Source organism: Schistocerca nitens, chromosome 9, assembly GCF_023898315.1.
Source record: "Schistocerca nitens isolate TAMUIC-IGC-003100 chromosome 9, iqSchNite1.1, whole genome shotgun sequence".
Classification (NCBI taxonomy): domain Eukaryota; kingdom Metazoa; phylum Arthropoda; class Insecta; order Orthoptera; family Acrididae; genus Schistocerca; species Schistocerca nitens.
The window spans coordinates 288,730,584-288,754,995 of NC_064622.1; the positions used below are offsets into that span (position 1 = coordinate 288,730,584).

Sequence of the window (24,412 nt, forward strand, 5' to 3'; positions counted from 1 at the left end):
TAGTGGAATTTTCAAGTTAAAGAAGCAGTATTGGTTTCAACAAAGGACATCACAAGCAACTGAACAAAGGAAAAATATAAATGAAGAAAGAGAAAGAGAGAAAAAAATGTTTGAAGAAAAGAGAAAGTGAATGGGAAAATGGATCATGACGACTGAACAGAATAGTAAAGGTATAATATAATACTGCATGGAATTATTAGAAACAGGAAAAGAAGAATGTCAGAAAACATAAAAATGGTTGACAAGAATGGGAAAGAGGTGGAGAAGGAGAAAGACCTCAAACAGCTGTGGAAGAAACATTGATGATTTGCTGAATACAGACAGAGAAGAAGAAGAAGAATATAGAGATATTTTGCAGATATTTGAAAGCTAAGGGTATGCCCAACCATTCGCCATGTTTTGAAGGTACATGCCTTCATCGTCAGAAGTATTTTCATATAAGAATCTTCATTACATGAAAAATATTTACAAACGTTCATCCATTTGAAGTGTTCACAGCAGTGCCATCATTGTATAAAGGTGCAAGGTAAGAACACATATAAAATACAATAAAAATTTCATAGTCTTTCCATCATAAAAAAGTCATTTTCTTAAAAGATAGTCCATCAGCAAATGTGCTTCTGAAAAATAAATATGTATATGCTAACTGTGCTGACAGGAATAAATACCACCAAATGATTTGTTTAATGTAAGTAACAGTTGCAAAATACTGACAAATTATTTACATGAGAGTTAGACCGTCAGCGAGAGCGCATCGCTAGCTCCTGCTACTACTAAGGCGAGTACACCGTTTGCTTCTTACATATTTTACAAACAGCAGCGACTTATTTTCAGTTATCTGTGTAATTACTAGTTTATTTTTGTAATTTCTTGCGTGTTCGAGTGCTTACTAGGTAGAACCTTTTATTTCAATAACAGTGTTTTTGTACTTATTTGCTGCGCTTAGCTTTTAAATAGTTTTTCTGGGAAAACCTAGCGTAGTTTTCGCGTCTCGTATTTCAGTGAGTGTTTCTTGATTATCAGAGTAGCTCATCAGAAGATTATCTTGGGAATTTGTCACCGTATAGAGTAGGGTAAACATAGTCATGTGTAGGGACTGTGGTTGTTGTGAGCGGACGCAAGGAGAATTGGCCACTCTTCGGGGACAGGTGGAGGCTTTGTCTGTTAGGCTCATCGAGCTCGAGGCGCAGGCGTCGGCTCGTAGTGGCGTTGGGGCAACTGTGGTGAGACCTATGCCTACTTCGGTGGCCTTGGAATCACATGGAACCCCTGATGTCGCTGCGTCTTCCGGCAGTGAGCATCTTACCGGTCAGCCATCGCTCCAGGGTGAATGGCGGACAGTGGTGGGCTCGCGCGTGCCTGGCCGAAAGGCGAAGGTGGGATCTGGCCGCGTGGCGGCTGCCTTACCCCTTTCCAACAGGTACGGGGTGCTTCCTAGTGGTGATGACATCGTTTCCGAGCCACCACAGGATGCCTCGCCTGTTGGGCCAGTGGCCGATTCTCCGGCAAGGTCCCGACAGTCACAGAGGGCGGGCCTATTAGTTATAGGGAGCTCCAACGTTAGGCGGGTTATGGAGCCCCTCAGGAAAATAGCGGGTAGGTCGGGGAAGAATGCCAGTGTGCACTCGGTGTGCTTGCCGGGGGGTCTCGTCCGTAATGTGGAGGAGGCCCTTCCGGCAGCTATTGAACGCACTGGGTGTGACCGGCTGCAGATAGTAGCACATGTCGGAACGAATGACGCCTGCCGCTTGGGTTCTGAGGCCATCCTTGGTTCCTTCCGGCGGCTGGCTGATTTGGTGAAGACAACCAGCATCGCACGCGGAGTGCAAGCTGAGCTTAATATCTGCAGCATAGTGCCCAGAGTCGATCGCGGTCCTCTGGTTTGGAGCCGTGTGGAGGGTCTAAACCAGAGGCTCAGACGACTCTGCGACTATAATGGTTGCAAATTCATCGACCTCCGTTATTGGGTGGAGAACTGTAGGGCCCCCCTAGACAAGTCAGGCGTGCACTACACACCGGAAGCAGCTACTAGGGTAGCAGAGTACGTGTGGCGTGCACACGGGGGTTTTTTAGGTTAGAGGGACCCCCCCTTGGGCGAAACGATAAAATACCTGACGGCTTACCAGAGAGAACATTATCATCGTTGATAAAGAACGTCCGTCCTCAGAGACCAAAAACAGGAAAAGTTAACGTAATATTGGTAAACTGCAGGAGTATCCAGGGCAAGGTTCCTGAATTAGTATCTCTTATTGAAGGAAATAGTGCGCATATAGTATTAGGAACGGAAAGTTGGTTAAAACCGGAAGTGAACAGTAACGAAATCCTAGACACAGAATGGAATATATACCGCAAGGATAGGATAAACGCCAATGGTGGAGGAGTATTTATAGCAGTAAAGAATTCAATAATATCCAGTGAAGTTATTAGCGAATGCGAATGTGAAATAATCTGGGTTAAGTTAAGTATCAAAGGTGGGTCAGATATGATAGTCGGATGCTTCTATAGGCCACCTGCATCAGCAACCGTAGTAGTTGAGCGCCTCAGAGAGAACCTGCAGAACGTCGTGAAGAAGTTTCGTGATCATACTATTGTAATAGGGGGAGACTTCAATCTACCAGGTATAGAATGGGATAGTCACACAATCAGAACTGGAGCCAGGGACAGAGACTCTTGTGACATTATCCTGACTGCCTTGTCCGAGAATTACTTCGAGCAGATAGTTAGAGAACCAACTCGTGAAGCTAACGTTTTAGACCTCATAGCAACAAATAGACCGGAACTTTTCGACTCCGTGAATGTAGAAGAGGGTATCAGTGATCATAAGTCAGTGGTTGCATCAATGACTACAAGTGTAATAAGAAATGCCAAGAAAGGAAGGAAAATCTATTTGCTTAACAAGAGTGATAGGGCACAAATCGCAGAATATCTGAGTGACCACCATCAAACGTTCATTTCTGAGGAAGAGGATGTGGAACAAAAATGGAAAAAATTCAGAAACATCGTCCAGTACGCCTTAGATAAGTTCGTACCGACTAAGGTCCAAAGCGAGGGGAAAGATCCACCGTGGTATAACAATCATGTACGAAAGGTACTACGGAAACAAAGAAAGCTTCACCATAGGTTTAAGAGTAGTCGAATCATAGCTGATAAGGAAAAGCTGAACGAAGCGAAAAAGAGCGTAAAGAGAGCAATGAGAGAAGCATTCAACGAATTCGAACATAAAACATTGGCAAACAATCTAAACAAGAACCCTAAAAAGTTTTGGTCATATGTAAAATCGGTAAGCGGATCTAAATCCCCTATTCAGTCACTCGTTGACCACGATGGCACCGAAACAAAGGACGACCGAAGAAAGGCAGAAATACTGAATTCAGTGTTCCGAAACTGTTTCACTGCGGAAAATCGTAACACGGTCCCTGACTTCAGCCGTCGCACGGACGCCAAAATGGAAAATATTGAAATAAACGATATCGGAATTGAAAAACAACTGCTATCACTTAGTAGCGGAAAAGCATCCGGACCAGACGAGATACCCTTAAGATTCTACAGTGATTATGCTAAAGAACTTGCCCCCTTTCTATCAGCAATTTATCGTAGATCTCTGGAAGAACGTAAAGTACCTAGCGACTGGAAGAAAGCACAGGTCGTTCCCATTTTCAAGAAGGGTCATAAATCAGATGCGAATAATTATAGGCCTATTTCACTTACGTCAATCTGTTGTAGAATAATGGAACATGTTTTGTGTTCTCGTATTATGACGTTCTTAGATAATACAAATCTCCTTCATCATAACCAACATGGATTCCGCAAACAGAGATCATGTGAAACCCAGCTCGCCCTATTTGCCCAAGAAATTCACAGTGCCGTAGACACTGGCGAGCAGATTGATGCCGTATTCCTGGACTTCAGGAAGGCATTTGATACGGTTCCGCACTTACGTTTAGTGAAAAAAATACGTGCTTACGGAATATCGGACCAGGTTTGTGATTGGATTCAGGATTTCCTAGAAGAAAGAACACAACATGTCATTCTTAACGGTTCAAAATCTGCAGATGTAGAGGTAATTTCGGGAGTACCGCAAGGAAGCGTGATAGGACCCTTATTGTTTACAATATACATAAATGACTTAGTTGACAACATCGGTAGCTCCGTGAGGCTATTTGCAGATGACACGGTTGTCTACAAGAAAGTAGCAACATCAGAAGACTCGTACGTACTCCAGGAAGACCTGCAGAGGATTAATGAATGGTGCGACAGCTGGCAGCTTTCCCTAAACGTAGATAAATGTAATATAATGCGCATACATAGGGGCAGAAATCCATTCCAGTACGATTATGCCATAGGTGGTAAATCATTGGAAGCGGTAACGACCGTAAAATACTTAGGAGTTACTATCCGGAGCGATCTGAAGTGGAATGATCACATAAAACAAATAGTGGGAAAAGCAGGCGCCAGGTTGAGATTCATAGGAAGAATTCTAAGAAAATGTGACTCATCGACGAAAGAAGTAGCTTACAAAACGCTTGTTCGTCCGATTCTTGAGTATTGCTCATCAGTATGGGACCCTTACCAGGTTGGATTAATAGAAGAGATAGACATGATCCAGCGAAAAGCAGCGCGATTCGTCATGGGGACATTTAGTCAGCGCGAGAGCGTTACGGAGATGCTGAACAAGCTCCAGTGGCGGACACTTCAAGAAAGGCGTTACGCAATACGGAGAGGTTTATTATCGAAATTACGAGAGAGCACATTCCGGGAAGAGATGGGCAACATATTACTACCGCCCACATATATCTCGCGTAATGATCACAACGAAAAGATCCGAGAAATTAGAGCAAATACGGAGACTTACAAGCAGTCGTTCTTCCCACGCACAATTCGTGAATGGAACAGGGAAGGGGGGATCAGATAGTGGTACAATAAGTACCCTCCGCCACACACCGTAAGGTGGCTCGCGGAGTATAGATGTAGATGTAGATGTAGATGTAGAGGCTGACCTCAGGAAAGACCAGTTTAAATTCTGGAGGAATGTAGGAACCCATGAGATAAACCCAAATTTTATCAGTTGATGCTGAGGGAATTAGGTTAGGAAATGAGACACTTAAAATGGTAAGTGAATTTTGCTATATGGGCAGTAAAATAACTGACAGTGGCCACAGTAGAGAGGGAATAAAATGCAGAATGGCAATAACAAGCGAATCTTTCCTGGGGAAAAAAAATTATTCATTACTTCAAATATAATTTTAAATGTTAAGAAGCCTTTTCTGATGGTATTTGTCTGGAATGTAGCATTGTATATAAGTGAAATACGGATGATCACACAAGAAGAGAATACCGGTAGATGCTTTTTAAGTGTGGTGCTACAGAAGAATGCTGAATGTTAGATGAGCACAATGAATAAGTAATGTTGTGATACTGAATCCAATTGGTGAAAAATTTTTATGGCAAAATGTAATTAAAATATGATATTGGTTGACTGGATGCATCCTGAGGCACAGAGGAATTGTCATCTGGGTAACTGAGGGAAGAGTAGGGTAAAAACTGTAGAGGGAGACCATGCCTTGTAGAATCCATAGCTGTGCAGGGATGAAGAGGTTCACTGAGGACAGGTTAGCATGAAGAGCTGCAAGAAACCAGTCCTCAGGTTGGAGGCCACCACCACGACCAACAAGAACAACAACAACAACGTGCAAACTGTGTAAATGGGATTTGAAATTCATGAGTGTGGCCTTTCCTTCCTCCACAAAAACAGATCTGGATGCAATGCAACTGAACACTTTTTATACACAGCTGAGAATTTGAAGACATTCCCACCAGGGATCACAGGTATCAAATATTCCCTATGAAATTAAGAGGAGTGCAAATTATCACATGCAGTAGGTGGTAAAGGCACCCACACTACTGACAGAACAGGTATTAAATGTACCTAATACAGATAAAATAAAAATTATAACAATTTCACACAATTTTTAAGACAGTTGTTCACATACTCTGTATCATGCTCATTTAACATATTTGAATTTTTTGTGCTAATCTCCATAATCTCCGACTGTTCCAGAGGATACATTTTCCTAGTTTTACACTCAGGTGACAAAAGTTATGGAACTGTGTTGGACTTCCTACTGCCTGACATGGTGCAGCAACTCAATGTGACTAGGACTCAACAAGTCGTTGGAAGGCCTCTACAGAAATATTGAGCCATGCTGCTTCTACAGCTGTCCATAATCGTGAGAAAGTTCACAAACTAACCTCTCAATTATGTCCCACAAATGTTTGATGGGATGGTCAAATCATTCGCTCGATTTATCCAGAATGTTCTTCAAACCAATCACAAATATTTTTGTGTGTGATGAATATGTTCTAGAAAAAGCCTGTACTGTGTCCAGCCATGCAAGTATTCATACACAGACAGCAAAGATCACTCACACATCATTGGCTGACCGCAGATCTGGCGTGCACCAGAGATTATCTTGGACGAGCTGGTCGTTAGAGGAGCAACCGACAGCCACAAGATTCTTTATTTAAATTGTTAAGAAATAATAGTAGCACCCTACATGTACCTGTGCTAATGGTTCAACTATGATATATTGAAGGGGGTTTGTGTCAGTCACTATTGAGGAGCTGATGAGATAGTGAGCCTGAGTCAGTAAAATGACATATTGTTACTACATATGAGTCAGGATTCATTTACTAGTGTCGTGGTCATTCCCTACCTGGAGCAAATTGTCTCATTTTTTAGTCCGTGTGAAATTTTCTGCATTTTTGTTGAAAAAGTATCAGAAGTTTTTCTTGGGCTAAGTTGTGTCTGAAAAGCAAAGTTTGAAGAATGCAGTAACTGATGTAGGGCATGATGAGAATAATCATTTCCTGAATTTTGTAGGAGTCGGGCTCTTCATGTTTTGTGTGTCAGTTAATGAAAGGTCAAATGATTTTAAGTTGGTGCAGGTTTAGTCAAGAGTGGCTTGTATGCTGTGTCCATATTTGATAGCAGAATTCATGAGTCTCTAAAATGTGATGACAGTAAAGTTTTGACTTCAATAATTTTGTCTGAATTGGTCTGTGTTATGTTGCCTATGATATTACTGCATACAACAGTGGATTTGGGTATTGCAAATGGTTAAGGGAGGTTTATGAGGGCACACTCTAAGGTAATTAAATGTAAGCCGTGAGTCTCATACAGTTTCCCTTATGGAGGACATAGTGGTAGACATCCCTGGGGCTGTGAAGCAGCTGAAGGGGTTGAAAATAAATGAATCGCCAGGTCCAGACGGGATTCCAATTCAGTTTTACAGAGAGTACTCTACTGCATTGGCTCCTTACTTAGCTTGCATTTATGGCAAATCTCTTCCCCATCGTAAAGTCCTGAGCGACTGGAAAAAAGCACAGGTGACGCCTGTATATAAGAAGGGTAGAAGGACAGATCCTCAAAATTACAGACCAATATCCTTAACATCGGTTTGTTGCAGGATTCTCGAACATATTCTCAGTTTGAATATAATGAATTTCCTTGAGACAGAGAAGTTGCTATCCATGCATCAGCACGGCTTTAGAAAGCATTGCTCCTGTGAAACGCAACTCGCCCTTTTTTCATATGATATCTTGCAAACCACGGATGAAGGGTGTCAGACGGATGCCATATTCCTAGACTTCCAGAGAGCGTTTGACTCGGTGCCCCACTGCAGACTCCTAACTAAGGTACGAGCATATGGGATTGATTCCCAAATATGTGAGTGGCTCGAAGACTTCTTAAGTAATAGAACCCAGTACGTTGTCCTCGATGGTGAGTGTTCATCGGAGGTGAGGGTATCATCTAGAGTGCCCCAGGGAAGTGTGGTAGGTCCGCTGTTGTTTTCTATCTACATAAATGATCTTTTGGATAGGGTGGATAGCAATGTGTGGCTGTTTGCTGATGATGCTGTGGTGTACGGGAAGGTGTCGTTGTTGAGTGACTGTAGTAGGATACAAGATGACTTGGACAGGATTTGTGATTGGTGTAAAGAATGGCAGCTAACTCTAAATATACATAAATGTAAATTAATGCGGATGAATAGGAAAAGGAATCCCGTAATGTTTGAATAATCCACTAGTAGTGTAGCGCTTGACACAGTCACGTCGATTAAATATTTGGGTGTAACACTGCAGATCGATATGAAGTGGGACAAGCATGTAATGGCAGTTGTGGGGAAGGCGGATAGTCATCTTGGGTTCATTGGTAGAATCTTGGGAAGATGTGGTTCATCTGTAAAGGAGACTGCTTAAAAACACTAATAGGACCTATTCTTGAGTACTGCTCGAGCATTTGGGATCCCTGTCAGTTTGGATTGAGGGAGAACATAGAAGCAGTTCAGAGGTGGGCTGCTAGATTTGTTACTGGTAGGTTTGATCATCACACGAGTGTTACGGAAATGCTTCAGGAACTCGGGTGGGAGTCTCTAGATTAAAGGAGGCGTTCTTTTCGTGAATCGCTACTGAGGAAATTTAGAGAACTAGCATTTGAGGCTGACTGCAGTACAATTTTACTGCCGCCAACTTATATTTCGCGGAAAGACCACAGAGATAAGATAAGAGAGATTAGAGCTCATACAGAGGCATATAGGCAGTCATTTTTCCCTCGTTCTGTTTGGGAGTGGAACAGGGAGAGAAGATGCTAGTTGTGGTACAAGGTACCCTCTGCCACGCACCGTATGGTGGATTGTGGAGTATGTATGTAGATGTAGTACTGAGTTGTACTACAAGGTAGTAACATTATTGTGTATGCAGAGTAATTTCTTATCGAGCATTATTCCTAAAGTACAGAAACATGGATCAGTGGTGAATTATTACAGACAGTGTATTTTGCCCATATTTATTATTAGTGACATAACCACTGAGACCACATTGCCCTACTTGAACCATTCCAAAATGGAAATTCCAACTGCTACCATTATTTCTGTAGTAAAAGTGATGAGTGACAAAGTCGAGATATAAAAACATGGTGCCACCTATGATTTACTTTGATTCTATTTTTCATCTCGCTTAGTGTGAAGATATTTGTTGTTTGCAGTCACTCATTCATGATCAATGTTTGGTCATTGTAAAGCATTTACATTTAAAGAGGAAGAAAAATAAATTTTGGTCCTCAAGTTATCATTTACCCATGATAAACTTTCAATAACTAATTGTAAAAAAGGAAAGATTTTAAAAAGAAAAGTAAAAGTTATAGTAATGTAAGGAAAGTAACAATTATTGTAGTGTAAGTATGCTGAAGTCAATGATAAGATGTTGGCAACTGAACTGAGAATAGCTGAAACCAAAGATGGTCATTTTCAAAGGCTAGCACCTTACAGCTTAAGACATTAAAACAGTTTCAGAAGAAGTTGGCATTGGAACATTGCAATTAATTAAATGCTAATGCAAAACTGTTCTCCCTTAAGTCAACATAAATGTTCAGCTGCAACTACCAAGTATTCTTTTTCTAAATCACCATCGTTGAAATGGTGCAAGGACTTAAAGTAGTGCAGTTTTGTGACTCATCCCAAATGCTCACTCAGTGAAGTTGTTTTTTCTCTTTTTCTTCCTCTTCAGAGACCTTTCTTCATATTTTCTATTTCCATATTCTTAACATGTTAAGATATGTAGTGCCTTTGTAAACTGAACTTCTTGTAAGTGACAGCACATTAAAATACACTAAACAGTATTTGAACCCATCTTTTTACATAAAATGGTAAGATTCCTCACACTCCAGATTGAAGTCCAAGGACATCAATGTCACACAGCACCAACCCGCCAGCACCGCTTGCCGCATGTCATCGAAGTGACATCAACTTAAAAGACTTGCGACTGGCAACCAGTCTACCAGACGGGAGGTCATCGCCACACGACATTTCATTTCAGCACTGCTTGCAGATGGCACTGCTGTCAAAACAGCCCTCCTCATATTTCACAACTGGCACTTCTCTCATGCCTGTCACGAGCAAATACTACACACGAATTTCCCTCACTCTCCACCTGTCCGCAACTGCTGCTCACAAGCAAGAGTGTGAGCAGGCACAAGTGCTCAAAATCAGTGAACTTTTAAATCTTGATCTACATAATGCTTGTAGTAAAAGACTAAAGTACTGGATGTTCCCACATTGGTGAAAATTTTCTTTCAAAATGTGTGGTTAATAGAAATATCTGCTACTCTTCAAGAATTGGAACCTATAGCCAGTCCAACATTTTGGGTGGAGAACTTACTGTTGAAAGAAAAGTAGTTGTAGTTAAGAAACAACTGTAATATCCAATCAGTACAACAATTTCTTGCTGAGACAGTCATTTGGGTTTCAGTACACTGGCTCAAATTACTACAGTGGTCCCATACAGGATGAATTGGAAAAGGGACAATAGCTAATGTGCACAGAAGTGGAGGAGGCACTAAATAAGGACAAGTAAATGAACTAAGTGTAAAAGTAATCAAAAAAGCAGAAGAAATGCTCCACCATAGCTCTACAGGGTTATTAGAGCTATATGGAAGGATATGATAACTCCAGAAGACAGGAAGAAGGAAGTAATAGGATGGGTGTTAAATGTATGTAGAAAACTACATGCTTTAGGATAGGGAGTTCCACAGTAGATCTCAAAGTTTTGGTGAGACTGTTTCAGAAACACCACTATGTGTATGGGAGGGATCTACTGATGGCGTTCCTTCATTTAGTGAAACCATATGACACAACACCCACAAGAACAGTTTGGGGGCACTAAGAAGGAAACACGCTGAGAAACTATATATAGGTTAAAGGAGTTGTACCAAGAATGTATAAGTTGTACGTAAGTGGGATGACTGAGCATAGAGTGCTAAAACGGGTAATAGGCTGAAACACCGAAAGGCACTGCCACTGTTACTTTTCATAGTGGTAACTGATGATACGAGGGCTATCCACAAAGTACATTACGTTTTGGAATTAAAAATAAATAAAGTATTGGAATTTTTTTTTTATTAAATACAGTTGGAAGCCACACTTAAATACTACTTTTCTACATAGTTGCCATTTAAATTAAGGCACTTATCATAGCGATGGGCGAGCTTGGAAATTCCTTCGTCGTAAAATTCGGCCGCCTGCGCCTTCAACCACGTGGTTACCTCTTCTTGAAGCTGTGCGTCATCATCAAAACGCTGCATAGCCAACCACTTCTTCATTGCTGGGAATAAGTGGAAGTCGCTCGGTGCCAGGTCGGGACTGTACGGCGGATGAGGAAACAACTCCCACTTAAAAAATTCGAGAACTTCACAAGTGGCATTTGCCGTGTGGGCCCGGGCGTTCTCGTGAATCAGCAAGATCTTTGAGCCCAACTTTCCCCTGTGCTTGTTATGTATTGCTCTTCTGGGATTGTGCTGAGTTTGGCAATACCTTTGAGAGTTTATTTTAGTGCCTCTTTCCAGGAAATCCACAAAAATCACAACTTTTCTGTCCCAAAAGAAGAGGTAACCACGTGGTTGAAGGCGCAGGCGGCCGAATTTTACGACGAAGGAATTTCCAAGCTCGTCCATCGCTACGATAAGTGCCTTAATTTAAATGGCAACTATGTAGAAAAGTAGTATTTAAGTGTGGCTTTCATCTGTATATAATAAAAAAAATTTCCAATACTTTATTTATTTTTAATTCCAAAACGTAATGTACTTTGTGGATAGCCCTCATATAATGACAATATGTGGCAAGAGAGATTAGAAACAGGATGACAGAAATGTTATTTGCTAATTGTTTGATGGTATCTGAGAATAACGAAATGAAAGTACAGAATCAATTACACATTTGGGAAGCAGTTGCCAAGAATATGACCCAAACTGTAATGTAAAGAAATGGTGAGTAGGTGATCACAACAAGAAAGAAAGGGAGGGACTTAGTGGCATTGGGCGAGAAGCAATTGAAAACAGTAGATAGTTTCCAGTACCTAAGAGCATAACACAGAATAAAAGAAGTAATGACCAGGATATAACTGAATAGGTAAGGCAGGCTGATAGTGTTATGAAGTGTGTGAGAGAAATGATATGGAAGAAAGAATCCATCATAAAAGAAGAAGACGATGCATTCCATTCTGTCCTGTCCTACCAAATACGTTACACACCAATTTTGATGTATACTGCAGAAACATGAACCATGGATGATAAAGGAAAAAAGTAAAGTACAAGCAAGTGAGATTAAGTTTTTGAAATGCCATATAGATGCCACAAAAATGGAAAATATGATACAAGAATGGACAGAGGTAGATGTGAGAATCTCAGGTTTCGTCTGCAGCAAGAAGCACTCCACTGCCATCCGTACGTTTGACTTCAACATTGTCCCAACATTGTCCCCCCAAGAGATGTGACTAAAATGAGCTAGTCGATAGCATCTTTTACAACTGATAGATTAGATATGAGAAAGAGATACTGGGGACATTAATAGTAACAGTTAAAAGCAATTACATATCACCATATGGTTCTTGTAGTGTATGCAGCCCTGGTCTCCTGGATAATCAGACATTCCTGTTTCCAATAGGACATTTGTCCTCTGTGGGTTGTTGGTTCTTGGCCAATGGGTGGTCCTCCTTCAGAGACTGTCACACAGCTCGCTAGTACATCCCATGTTTGGGTTCACTGCTGATTACAATCTTTCTGTTTACAGGCTTAATGCGAACAGGCACCATCGGAAACCACCATCATTGTGCACAGCCAGCACATTAAGCAACTACACCAGCACTGCCTGCTTTTGTCAGCAGGTAATGTGGTCACAAAGAGCCCTTAGATATTCCTCTGCCTGCAGTGTATTTAAGCCATGGTACTATGTTCAGCAGGCAGTTACAGTCAGCTCTGGTCCAGGCCACTTGCACCAGGTGCTTATGGCATCCCAAGTGTTAGAGTTTCAACCAAGTACAAATCATAATGCTACATCACCCAGCAGCTATCAGCCACCTTCTGGGATACTCTGTGCTACTGTGCAGTTGTGCTATTGTGATTACTGAACTGATGTTTCTTTACATTTTCAGTAGTACTTAGCTTTCTGCTGTTACTGTCTCACATTTTTTTTTTTTTTTTTTTTTTTTTTTTTGTTTTTTTTTTTTGGAAACATCACTCTTCATCATGCTGTTCACTGTCATCATACCATGCCACACCAGCAATTTCTAAACACTACGCTGTTTGAACTTTGCTCTTGGTTATACTATAGATTTGCATCACAATATTGGGCTCGAACATTGCTACTAACACAGTATTGCCTTTGGCTATCACTTTCCTGGGGTTGCAGTCTGTGCTGTCTTATGTTTGGCTCAATAAACAAGTTAACACTTTAGTATTCACTTTTAGTGTTTGTTACAATAGTTTGTGAGGCCTCTCTTCTACAGTTATGGTTTTACAAGTAATATCATCTTTTGAGAATGTATAATTTGTACACACTCACAAAAAATCGAATAACTCCCTTATTACCAGCAAACACAATTGTTGTTGTAGTCATTAGTTGAAACACTGGTTTCATGCAGCTGTCCACACTAGTCTCTTATGTGTGAATCTTTTCATCTTTGCATTAATGTTGCACATTACATATACACTGAAGACCCAAAGCAACTGGTACACCTGACTAATATCATGTAGCCCTTCCCCTTATGACATTTCAAGGTAAACTGCCCTTTAGAGATCTAATTCAAAGCTGCACACTCAAACTTGCTTCTGCAGTATCGACTGCCATCTGCTCTGTTGCACTTTAAAATATGTGCACAGTGAGTCAGTGAGTTATGCCACATTTCCTACAGCTGCCACTGCTGCATAAGGGTGCTGCCACCAATGCTTACGTCGCTGCCAATGATATGCAAGCATCCCCTCTCCAGAACTCTAGCAGTGGGTCTGCTTAAGTTCAAACATCAAAGCACAGAGCCCATTTTGTGTGTTTGTCATTTCATAACATTTACAGACTTTCATACTGGTAAGGTTTGTCATCTATGGAGTAGTCATTGTATTGAAGATTGACTGAATTGTAAACCTTTGTAACACTGCACCTACAGGAAACAACATTATGTGTTACTTTTACTACTTGATAACTAATCATAGAATAAATTAATACCTGAATTCTCTGTCCACAATCTGTATTCTCTGTCTATTAACTGCATCTGTTCCTCACTCCTGTATCCACTAAAAAGCCACAAAGCACACAAAGGAAGTTACAAAAGTTTCATCCAGTAGATTTTACTTTATTGGTTATTCCACATTTTGTCAAAATATGTTAGACTCCAGCTCATTGGGTTGTTCTGCTACTGCTTTAGAGTTAAGTGAATTTTCTTTTCAAATGACTCCTCACCGTAAATTCAATATCTACAAAACTACATATCATTACATCACTGTAGAAAAAATGGTGCTGTAAATAAAATGATACAAGGTAATTACATTTTTATGCACAATATTTTGAAAGCTGAACCAGTTGTCTTCTTCAGGTGCTGCAAGCTGTGCCATTATGTGTACCATTACCTGGATTCCATCTGCTGCCCACAATGCCCTTTGATGCTTGCCTGTTGTTCACAGTCTGCACAGTTATTCTTTGGAACTTATATTTCCTCTGAATGATGATTGGCAGTATGCTCTTAATAAACTGACTGAGAGACCCAAACCTTGCTTACTCTGCAACATCCATCTTTTTCTTTTGGTTATCCTGACATATTTATTTCAATAGATTCCTCAATTATGTTGTCCCAGAAGCTTGACATTCATAATATGATAGCAGTTCAATTATATTTCACCTCATGATTATACTTGCAGCAGTGAGAGATGGCTAATTTCCTTGACTGTTTTAGTTGGGTGTGTCCTTGATGTTCTTTGCATTTCTTCTTGAATGTTCCAATTGTCTGCCTCATGTAAAGACATGCTATACCAGAAAAAAATTCAATAAAAAACCAGCTTTGAGACTCCTAGATTATATACACTGATCAGCTAGAACAATACAACCACCTACTACCCAATAGCTGGTATGGCCACTTTTGGCATGGATAACAGTGCTGATGCATCATGGAATAGAAACAGTGAGGCCTTGATATGTCGCTGGAGGGAGTTGACACCACATCTACACACACACAAGTCACCTATTTCCCTTAAATTCTGGGGGAAAGGGGAGGGGGGTGGCGGGTGGCAAGGGGGCAATAAACTCTAATGTCACATTCAATCGCATTCTAGATCCTGGATGTGTTTGATCAGGTTCAGATCTGGTAAGTAGGGGGGACAGCATCAACTGTTCCTCCAACAACTCCATCAAACTCCTGTCCTGTGACATGGTGCATTATCTTGTTGAATAATGGACTGACATCGGGAAACACGATCGTCACATAGGGTGCATGTGGTCTGCAACCAGAGTACATACTCCTTAGTTAACATGGTGCCTTGCATAAGCTCCACTGGACCCATGGATGCACATGCGAATGTTCTCCAGAGTGTAATGGAGCTTGTCTCCATCTCGCAGTACACATATCAAGAAGCTGTTTCCCTGAAAGACGATGGATTCTCGCTCTCCCATCATCATGATGAAGAAGATATCAGGACTCATCAGACCATGCAGTGCTTTGCCACTGTGCCAATATCCAATGCCAATGGTCATGTGCCCACTTTAGTTGTAGCTGCTGATGCTGTGGTGTTAATATTGGCACATGCGTGGGTCATTGGCTGTGGAGGCACCTTGCCAGGAGTGTGTAAGTGCACTGTGTTTCAGGCACACTTATACTCTGTCCAGTATTAAAGCCTGATGTTAATTTCAGCACAGCTCACCACCTGTTCTGTTTCACTAGTCTGCGCAGTCTATTACATCCGCCATCCGTAATGAGGGTTGGCTGCTCAACCCCACAACATCCGGGTGTGGTTTCACTACAGCTTTGCCGTATATTGACGACACTCACCATGACACTCCTCAAACACCAGACAAGTTGTATAATTTCTGAAATGCTTGTGCCAAGCACACAATCTGCCCTCATTCAAACTCAGATAGATTGCACACCTTCCGACCCACAGACAGAAAGCTCCCTGATAGTACATACACAGCTCATGTGTCTGACTAGCAGTCATTCCTCACCAGGTGACACTGCTATCACCTGGGCATGTTTATATCAATAATAGATTGGTGACCATAATGTTCTGGCTGATCAGTGTACATTATAAAACGTTTTATGCTTGTTGATGGGAGTAAAATACATTAGGTGCCACATTTCTGCAGGAGTCAACCAATGTTTCCAGACTTTGTCCAGCATAAGCCAGATAAGAGATTCTTAGCTTTGCTTTCTCTTTCTCAGTGTCAGCCTCATTCTCATAAATTGTTTATCTTGACTGGAACACCAACTCTTTTGCAGAAGTATTCATCCCTTAGGAACACTAGTCTTAGGTGCTGTAATCCTTTGATATGGCCCTCCTTGTCGTACAGAATTCAAGCACTATGCAGTAGGGATTCAAGAATTTCTGTGTAAATTCTAGAACCACTCAGCCTTCTACTATCTTGAACACACGATAGTCTAGATATGAGTGTGGGATGGTAAAATGCTACCTACTGCACGTCACGCCTGTATGTGCAGCTTTAAAATCAGTCACGTGAAGAAGGTGGATGCAGCAGTCGAACGGCTCCGCAAGTACCCATCAGCCAATCCATAGATGTGTTAGTGTGTGTCTAAGGAAGAGCCACGGAGTTTATATGCAACTCTGTGTGTATTGTGTCACTGACTATTGTTATGTGGAACAAGAACAATTGAAAAAATGTCTCTTATAGAGTCTTCATCCAGCCTTGTTAGAGGCAAGACCTGTTTTATGATTCATGTGAAGTAGAGTCATGGTTATTAAGCCAGCTCTTTTATAAATGTAATTAAATTTGTTTCTGACATTGGACAGAATGAATGACTTACTGGAAGCTGTACATGTATGTGGAAAGTAAGAATTTTATTCTATATGGAGTTCAAATATACCACATGAAATGTAAAGTTTGCAGATCTACTTATTTCACAAGTAGAGAGAGAGGCTTAAATATTCCCATACCTACATCATTCTACGGAGATGAAGTCAAGAGAGTTTTCCAGCAGTCAGCAAAGAAGATCGGCTGCGAATCTCAAGTAAGTCACCTTGTATAAACGAAGTGGGAAGTTTGTATGTCTACTTCACACTTTAAATCAGCGTCAAAAACGTTAGAATGCACCAGACCCATCAGTATGAAATTTCTTAGTGACAGATGATGATGGCTTGAGGTGTGGAGACAGACGTCAGTAAGTGCAGGTTTTCTATATACATTTTGACTCAGGGATCTGTCCATTTTTCTCTTGACTAAAATTTCAAGGAAAGGTAGCTGGTCTTCTTTTTTCAACACCTAGCATTAATTTTATATTAAAATGGATAGAGCATAAATATACCAAGAACCCTTCAAGTTTTTTCATTCCAAAGAAGCACACCACAAATGTGTCGTACACATATTGATAGAAACTGTTAGCTTGAACTCAACAGATTCTACTGTTGTGACAGTGCCACAACATTTAACAGTGCCGCCACGACAGTACGCGCAAACAGCGATAGCGGCGCTCCGCAACTCGGCTGAGTGCGGGAGCGCCACCTAGCTACGAACGGCGCCGGCCGCATGTCATGGCACGGCAGTCGAATAAGAGATACTGAGTTGTTATCATGTAATGAGCTATTGTTTCTAAGTGAGTGTGTTTGAATATCCACGCAATTATTGGTGATTAAAGGTTATAACACTTTTAGGCGACGAGGTCGGATATTTTCACTGCGTTGTGGATTTGTGTGTTCGTGACGGGGCAGACATGGAACAGCTTATGCAAGCGCTCGTTGAACAACAAACACAGCTGACGGCTGCTATTCATGCACAACAAACACAGCTGACAGCCACTATTCAGGTGTTGACGACGTCGCTTACTCATCGTCTGTCTTCCTCTTCTCTGCCTCCATTCCCTCCTTACGACAAGGCTGCTGAAGATTGGGAGGATTATGAGAAGCGTTTGCGGCAACACTTCTTGGCTTTCGGCGTTGTCGACGCTCCTATGTGTAAGTCGTTATTTCTATCTTGGATTTCCCCATGGATCTATCAGCTACTATCTCAGTTAGCCCCTCTGCGGGAACCTGCCTCTCTGTCCTTCCAAGAAATGTGTGACTTATTGTCTCACTATTACCGAAAAAACACCCACGTCATTGCCGCCCACGTGGCGTTCTACCAGTGTCATAAACAGCCCCATCAATCTTACCGGGCTTGGGCGGCGGAACTACACGGTCTGAGTAGGAAATGTCAGTTTGTCAGGGACACTCATCATGAGTCTTATGCTGATTCAATGGTTAGGGATGCTATTCTACGGCTTGCTCCTGATAAAGAAGTTTGGCAACGTGCCCTACAACTGCCAAACCCATCGTTGTCGGAAGTTATAAGCATCGCTCAATCCTTTGAAGTGTCTCACGCTGCTGGCGCACAAATAGACGCGTGGTGTGATGCAGGCGCTGTACAGTCAACTTTCGACACAGAAAATTTGCCTGTTACACAGGAGAACGAAGATGTGGCGGCGGTTCACTCGCGTAAACAACATCGCGTTGGGCCGCAACGCTCGCAGCGGAAACAGCAACCACAGAAGCAGGTTCGTTCTGCACTTCCTTCTTGTCCACGTTGTTTCGTACAGCATGACAGGGTCGCGTGTCCAAAACGTTGGGCCACGTGTAATTCATGTAGGAAAAAAGGCCACATTGCTTCTGTGTGTCAGTCCCCTGAAGTTCCTGTCAACGAGGACGAGACATCGGACATGGATGTTAACTGTGTGCTTTCTCAAACAAATAAGTTGTTTGTTACTGTTCGTGTTCTGGATAAAGACATTCGCATGCAAGTGGACACTGGCTCTGCAGTAACTCTCATTAATTCTCGCACGTATTTGGAGTTGGGCTCCCCTCCCTCTCCAGTTACGCGAAATCTGAGAACTTATAATAAACAAAAAATTCCTATCATTGGCCAGTTTGATGCTTTCACTGCCTACAAGTCTGTTGTTAGGCCCCTCACATTTTATGTGGTGGATCATGCGGGCACTGAAAACCTGTTCGGTTATGATGCTTTCCAGTTGTTCGGGTTCTCCATTGATGATGATGTGCACCTCATATCTGAGGATATTCCGTATCAACAGCTGGATGGATTGTGTTGTGAATTTTCGTCCGTGTTCTCTGCTGGTCTGGGTCGTGCCAAGGATTTTGAAGCCCACATTACTCTTAAACCTACAGCTCGCCTAAGTTTTTCCAGGTACACCCTATTCCGGTGGCGTTGCGTGCACCTGTCAAGGCTGAGATAGACAGGTTAGCAGCTTCAGGGATTCTCCTTCCTGTTACCTCCAGCGAATGGGCATCGCCAATCGTGGTGGTTTCTAAACCAAACGGGAGTCTGCGATTGTGTGGTGATTTTAAAGCCACTGTCAATGCTCAGAGCCTCATTGACACTTATCCTCTTCCCCGTCATGAGGAGTTATTTACCAACCTCGCTGGGGGCCAGTTCTTTTCCAAACCTTACTTATCGGAGGCGTACCATCAGTTGCTGTTGGATGCTTCTTCCAAGGAGTTTCTCGTCATCAACACTCCTTGTGGGTTGTATCAGTACCAGCGGTTACCATTTGGCGTCGTTAGCGCGCCGGCCATTTTTCAGCGGTTTTTGGAACAGCTCACGGCTTCCGTTCCCAGCTGCATAAACTATCTGGATAACATTGTTGTCACGGAGGCCTCCACTGAGGAGCACCTTCGCAATTTGCGTTCACTGTTTTGGGTTTTGCATTCGGCTGGGTTGAGGTGCAATCTGGACAAGTCACAGTTCTTCCAACCCTCCATTGTGTATCTTGGTTTCCACTTGTCCCGTGAGGGTATACGTCCTCTACGTCAGCACGTTGCGGCCATTAACGCTCTACCCCGGCCGTCTACGGTCAAAGAACTTCAGGCATTTCTAGGCAAGATTGCTTATTATCACAAATTCATTCCATCCATGGCGGCGGTAGCTCATCCTCTGCATCAACTGTTACGCAAAAACGTCCCTTTCTGTTGGTCCGACGAGTGTGAGCAGGCTTTTGTCCACCTGAAGGCTCATTTGCAGTCAGCGCCTTGGCTTGCCACATTCCATCCGGGTCAGCACTTGGTTCTGGCGACTGACGCGTCACAGTATGGCCAAGGGGCTGTTCTCGCCCATCGGTATGAGGATGGGTCGGAACAACCCATTGCCTATGCTTCCAAGACCCTCAACGATGCGCAACGGCGTTACTCTCAAATCGAAAAGGAGGTGCTCGCTATCATTTATGCTCTAAAAAAGTTCAGCGTTTTTTTTTATGGTTCTAAGTTTCACCTCATCACCGACCACAAGCCGCTGGTCTCTCTGTTCAGCCCATCGGCGTCGCTTCCGGATAAGGCAGCTCACCGCCTGCAACGTTGGGCCTTATACTTGTCTCATTTTCACTATGAGATTCACTATCGCCCGACGGCCCAGCACGCCAATGCTGACACATTGTCGTGATTGCCGATGGGCCCCGACCCGGTTTTCGATCGTGATGAACAACTCTGTTTCCACATTGATGAGGAAGAACGTAGTGCGGTCGAGGGTTTTCCACTTACAGGTTCGCAGGTTGCATCAGCTACTGCGCGGGACCCGGTCCTGTGTCAGGTGATCGGTTTTGTTCAACGGGGTTGGCCAGACAGGACCAAGGGCCGGGCATCGCATACCCTTCGCAACTACCATGCCTTGCGCCTTCGTCTGTCGGTTCGTGATGGTGTTGTTCTTCTGGCCACGGATGGCGCATCTCCACGGGTCGTGGTGCCAGCCTCTCTTCGCAAAGATGTTCTCAAACTGTTGCATGAAGGCCATTGGGGGATTTCTTGGACTAAGTCCCTGGCCCGCAGGCACGTTTATTGGCCCGGTATTGATTCGGACATCGCCTACATGGTTGCTGCGTGTGGTCAGTGTGCTCAACAACTGGCTGCACTTCGTACTATGCCCTCTCCATGGCCTGATCCGGTGCAGCCATGGGAACGGGTGCACGCTGACTTTGCCTGCCCCTTCCTCGGTACTTATTGCCTACTGTTGATTGACGCCTTCTCGAAGTTTCCGTTTGTTGTTCGATGTCCGTCGCCCACCACTGCGGCGACGATGCTGGCTTTGTCCAAAATCTTTGCGCTAGAAGGTCTTCCATCCACGATCGTCACGGACAATGGCCCTCAGTTCTCCTCGCAGGCCTTCCGTGATTTTTGTACTGGACAAGGGATTGATCATGTTACAGCACCGCCCTTTCATCCGCAATCGAATGGGGAGGTCGAGCACCTTGTACGCACTTTCAAAAGCCAGATGAAAAAATTCCTTAGTGACGCTCTGCTGCAATTTCTGAGTTCTTATCGCTTTGCGCCTCTGGGTGATCGCAGCCCTGCTGAACTCTTGCATGGCCGCCAACCGCGCACTCTACTGCACCTGCTTCACCCTGTCAGGCCTTGTGCTGTGTCCCCTAGCATGTGGGCACGAGGGTATGGATCTTGCCCTAAATGGATTCCAGGTGTGGTCAAGGCTCTTCGCGGCTGCCGGCTTTGTGAAATACGTACGGACGACGGCATGGTTGTTCGCCATTACGACCAGATGTGCCCATGAGTGGTGGCCACGCTTGTGCCACCGCCCCTTCCTTCGCCTCCACCAGCCTGAGAAGCCAGTCCTGTCACTGCTGCTGATCTACCGTACGTGTTGATGCAGCCGACGTTGCTACCGCTTCCGAGTACGCCGGAACCGGCCCCAGTCGCGACGCCGCCTTCTCCGGGACCCATCTCGCTGGAGCACACCCCCAGGTCCACGACACCTAAGGATGCTGCTCCGGAGTTTTCACCCATCATCTCGTCCAGGAGGCACGTTCCATGCACAAGCTTCCATCCTGGACATTTTTGACCATACTCTCGTGTCTCTCCGTGGGATCTTCTCGGGGCCTCACAAGAGGCCATGGATGTCTCCGCACTGCCCATGTCTCCAAGGAAGTGAGGGTTTTTTTTTTTTTTTTTTTTTTTTTTTTTTTTTTTTTTTTCCAAGGGGGGGAAAAGTGTTGTGACAGTGCCACGACATATAACAGTGCCGCCACGACAGTATGCGCAAACGGCGATAGAGGCGCTCCGCAACTTGGCTGAGCGCGGGAGCGCCACCTAGCTACGAACAGCGCCAGCTGCATGTCACAGCACGGCAGTCGAATAAGAGATACTGAGTTGTTATCATGTAACAAGCTATTGTTTCTAAGTGAGTGTGTTTGAATATCCACGCAATTATTGGTGATTAAAGGTTATAACATCTACAGAATTTGCTTAATGTTCTGTGTATAGATTTTCTATGACACCATGACAGACAATAATGGACTACCATTGATAAGTCATCGGTTTCCATTAAACGAGAAATAATCTGATGTGAGAACATGCTTAAAATGTTTAGTGAAAAAAATCATTAAACTTTCCCTTAATTAGTTTAGAGCATTTAGAATACTGAACTCTTATAACGATGGAAAGCAAATCAAAACTGACCATAATATCCATATCACAGAGCTGCAACTGACTTAGGCAGTGTACAAAGTGAGCAGAATGGTAAATGTCATGTTCACACGTCCCCACAAATTTTTTGAGAACACATTTCAGATATTTGGCAATCAATATGCAAGCACACAATTATTAAAAATTTGATATTAGAGGAATGCCTTCCTTGTGTATGGTAGGAAGCCCAACAGTCATGTTGGCACAACTAATTGCGTTCTAAGACTTTTAATGATGTTTTGTGGCTAGTAGGACACGCTGAGCAGATCATTATCCTCCTCTTGATTTATTGATAGAATCATGTATATTTTTCTGTAAGCAATGTCATTAAAAAAAAGGTGAAAAATCTTCTTCTATGTGAACCATGCTCTTTCTTGAAGATGATAGATCTTAAGATTTGTGTGTTAGTAAGTGTTCTGCAAGCATCAAGGTGAATGTCTTCTGCTGCTTCCAGTGGAGGGAACCTGCAACATGCTATGTAAAACTGGTCCTATCTGCTATTTGTAGCACTTTTGGAGCAGGTACAAAAATTAGCCATTTAGCAAAGATCTTCACTACACCCTTGTCAGTGAGATTAATTACTCTGCTGTCCCCTGGTTCTTATCTCAAACTTTTCTGCACTACTTTTGTGTAACATCTAGCATTCATCGGGTGTCATGAATTCTCTCTCATACTAGAGACAGGCTTACAGGATGCATAATACAATTGACTGCTGGTATGTTAATACTACGTTTGATTTTGCCAAACATAGTTACTTTTTCATCCTGACATCTTTTTAGGAAGATAGGTGTGCTTAGAAGCCACTCTTTCTTATAACAGAGCTTACCCAGATCCTCCCCTCATAATTAAGTGATGTAATCTCTCAATTTTTCTCAGAGTGATTAATAGTGCTATAGTGCTTTTTCGTATGTCCAGCCATGTTGTTGATTCCATTTTCCTATATAATATTTTGACAACCAACCCAGTTGTCTTCTTCAGGTGCTGCAAACTGTGTGGTTATGTATACCAGCTGCCTGGACCCCACTAGAGACTTCTTCTTAAGATGCTGTGAGCTATGGTACTATGTGCACTCACTGCCTAGACTCCAACCAGACTGGTTGGTCATCGAAACATTGTACAGAAAATGGAATCAACAACCTGATTGAACACTTAAAGGCACACAATTAAGTGACTAACTAATTAGTCATGTCCTAAGATAGAAGGAAAACACATACAGGATGACAGAACCTGGGATGTGAAAGGCTTGTACTATTAAGAATGACAGCTGTACAAAACCCTTTGATATACAGAGTCTCACAGAGAGTGTGAAGAAATTTTACTATGCACTAAACTAGTCATGGAGCACATAACTTAAACAAAAATGTACCCAACAGCACAAATTAAAATTAATATTAGTTACATACTAAGAGATATATATCAGAAATGGAAAATGATTGTAGGAACATTGGTACATACCTCTATAGACAGTAGCTGAAAAACCAGCGTGTTCACGTGACCTGTAATCTGCGTGGAAGACAACTTTAACAAGGCTGGAACCATGGATGTATCCAAGAGATGATGCATTGCTTAAACAAGTCTCTACCAGAAGAGTCCAGTCTTGTGTTCCAAGTTTTCCTGTCATGAAAACATTTGTTTGAATGCCAATCTATCAATATTTTCATTACAGTTTACACTTATATACTTCAAGCTTTTTATATCATAAAATCACACACAGCCAGACTGCAGCACTTGTGAATTATCAGCATTTCCTTGGTGAATAATGCTTGCAGTTTGATTAATATGTTGCAGTGTATTAGTTCTGCATTCAATAGTATCAGTGTTTCATATCTGCTCCAGATCAGATCAATTTACAGATACAGTGTTTGTTTACTTCATGATTTAATCTTGAAGGTTGAAAGGTTTCTGCTAAGTATA

The 24,412-nt window shown here is 42.7% G+C and overlaps 1 protein-coding gene across 1 annotated transcript in view; it reads right to left on the minus strand.

Moving 5' to 3' along the window:
- Window positions 1-24,412, minus strand: part of LOC126202937 (cubilin-like) — a 771,281-nt gene that overhangs the window by 311,997 nt on the left and 434,872 nt on the right. The window contains exon 41 of the mRNA XM_049937033.1: window positions 23,954-24,112. Within this exon, the coding sequence (XP_049792990.1) occupies window positions 23,954-24,112 (159 nt within the window). The remainder of the gene's footprint in view (window positions 1-23,953; window positions 24,113-24,412) is intronic.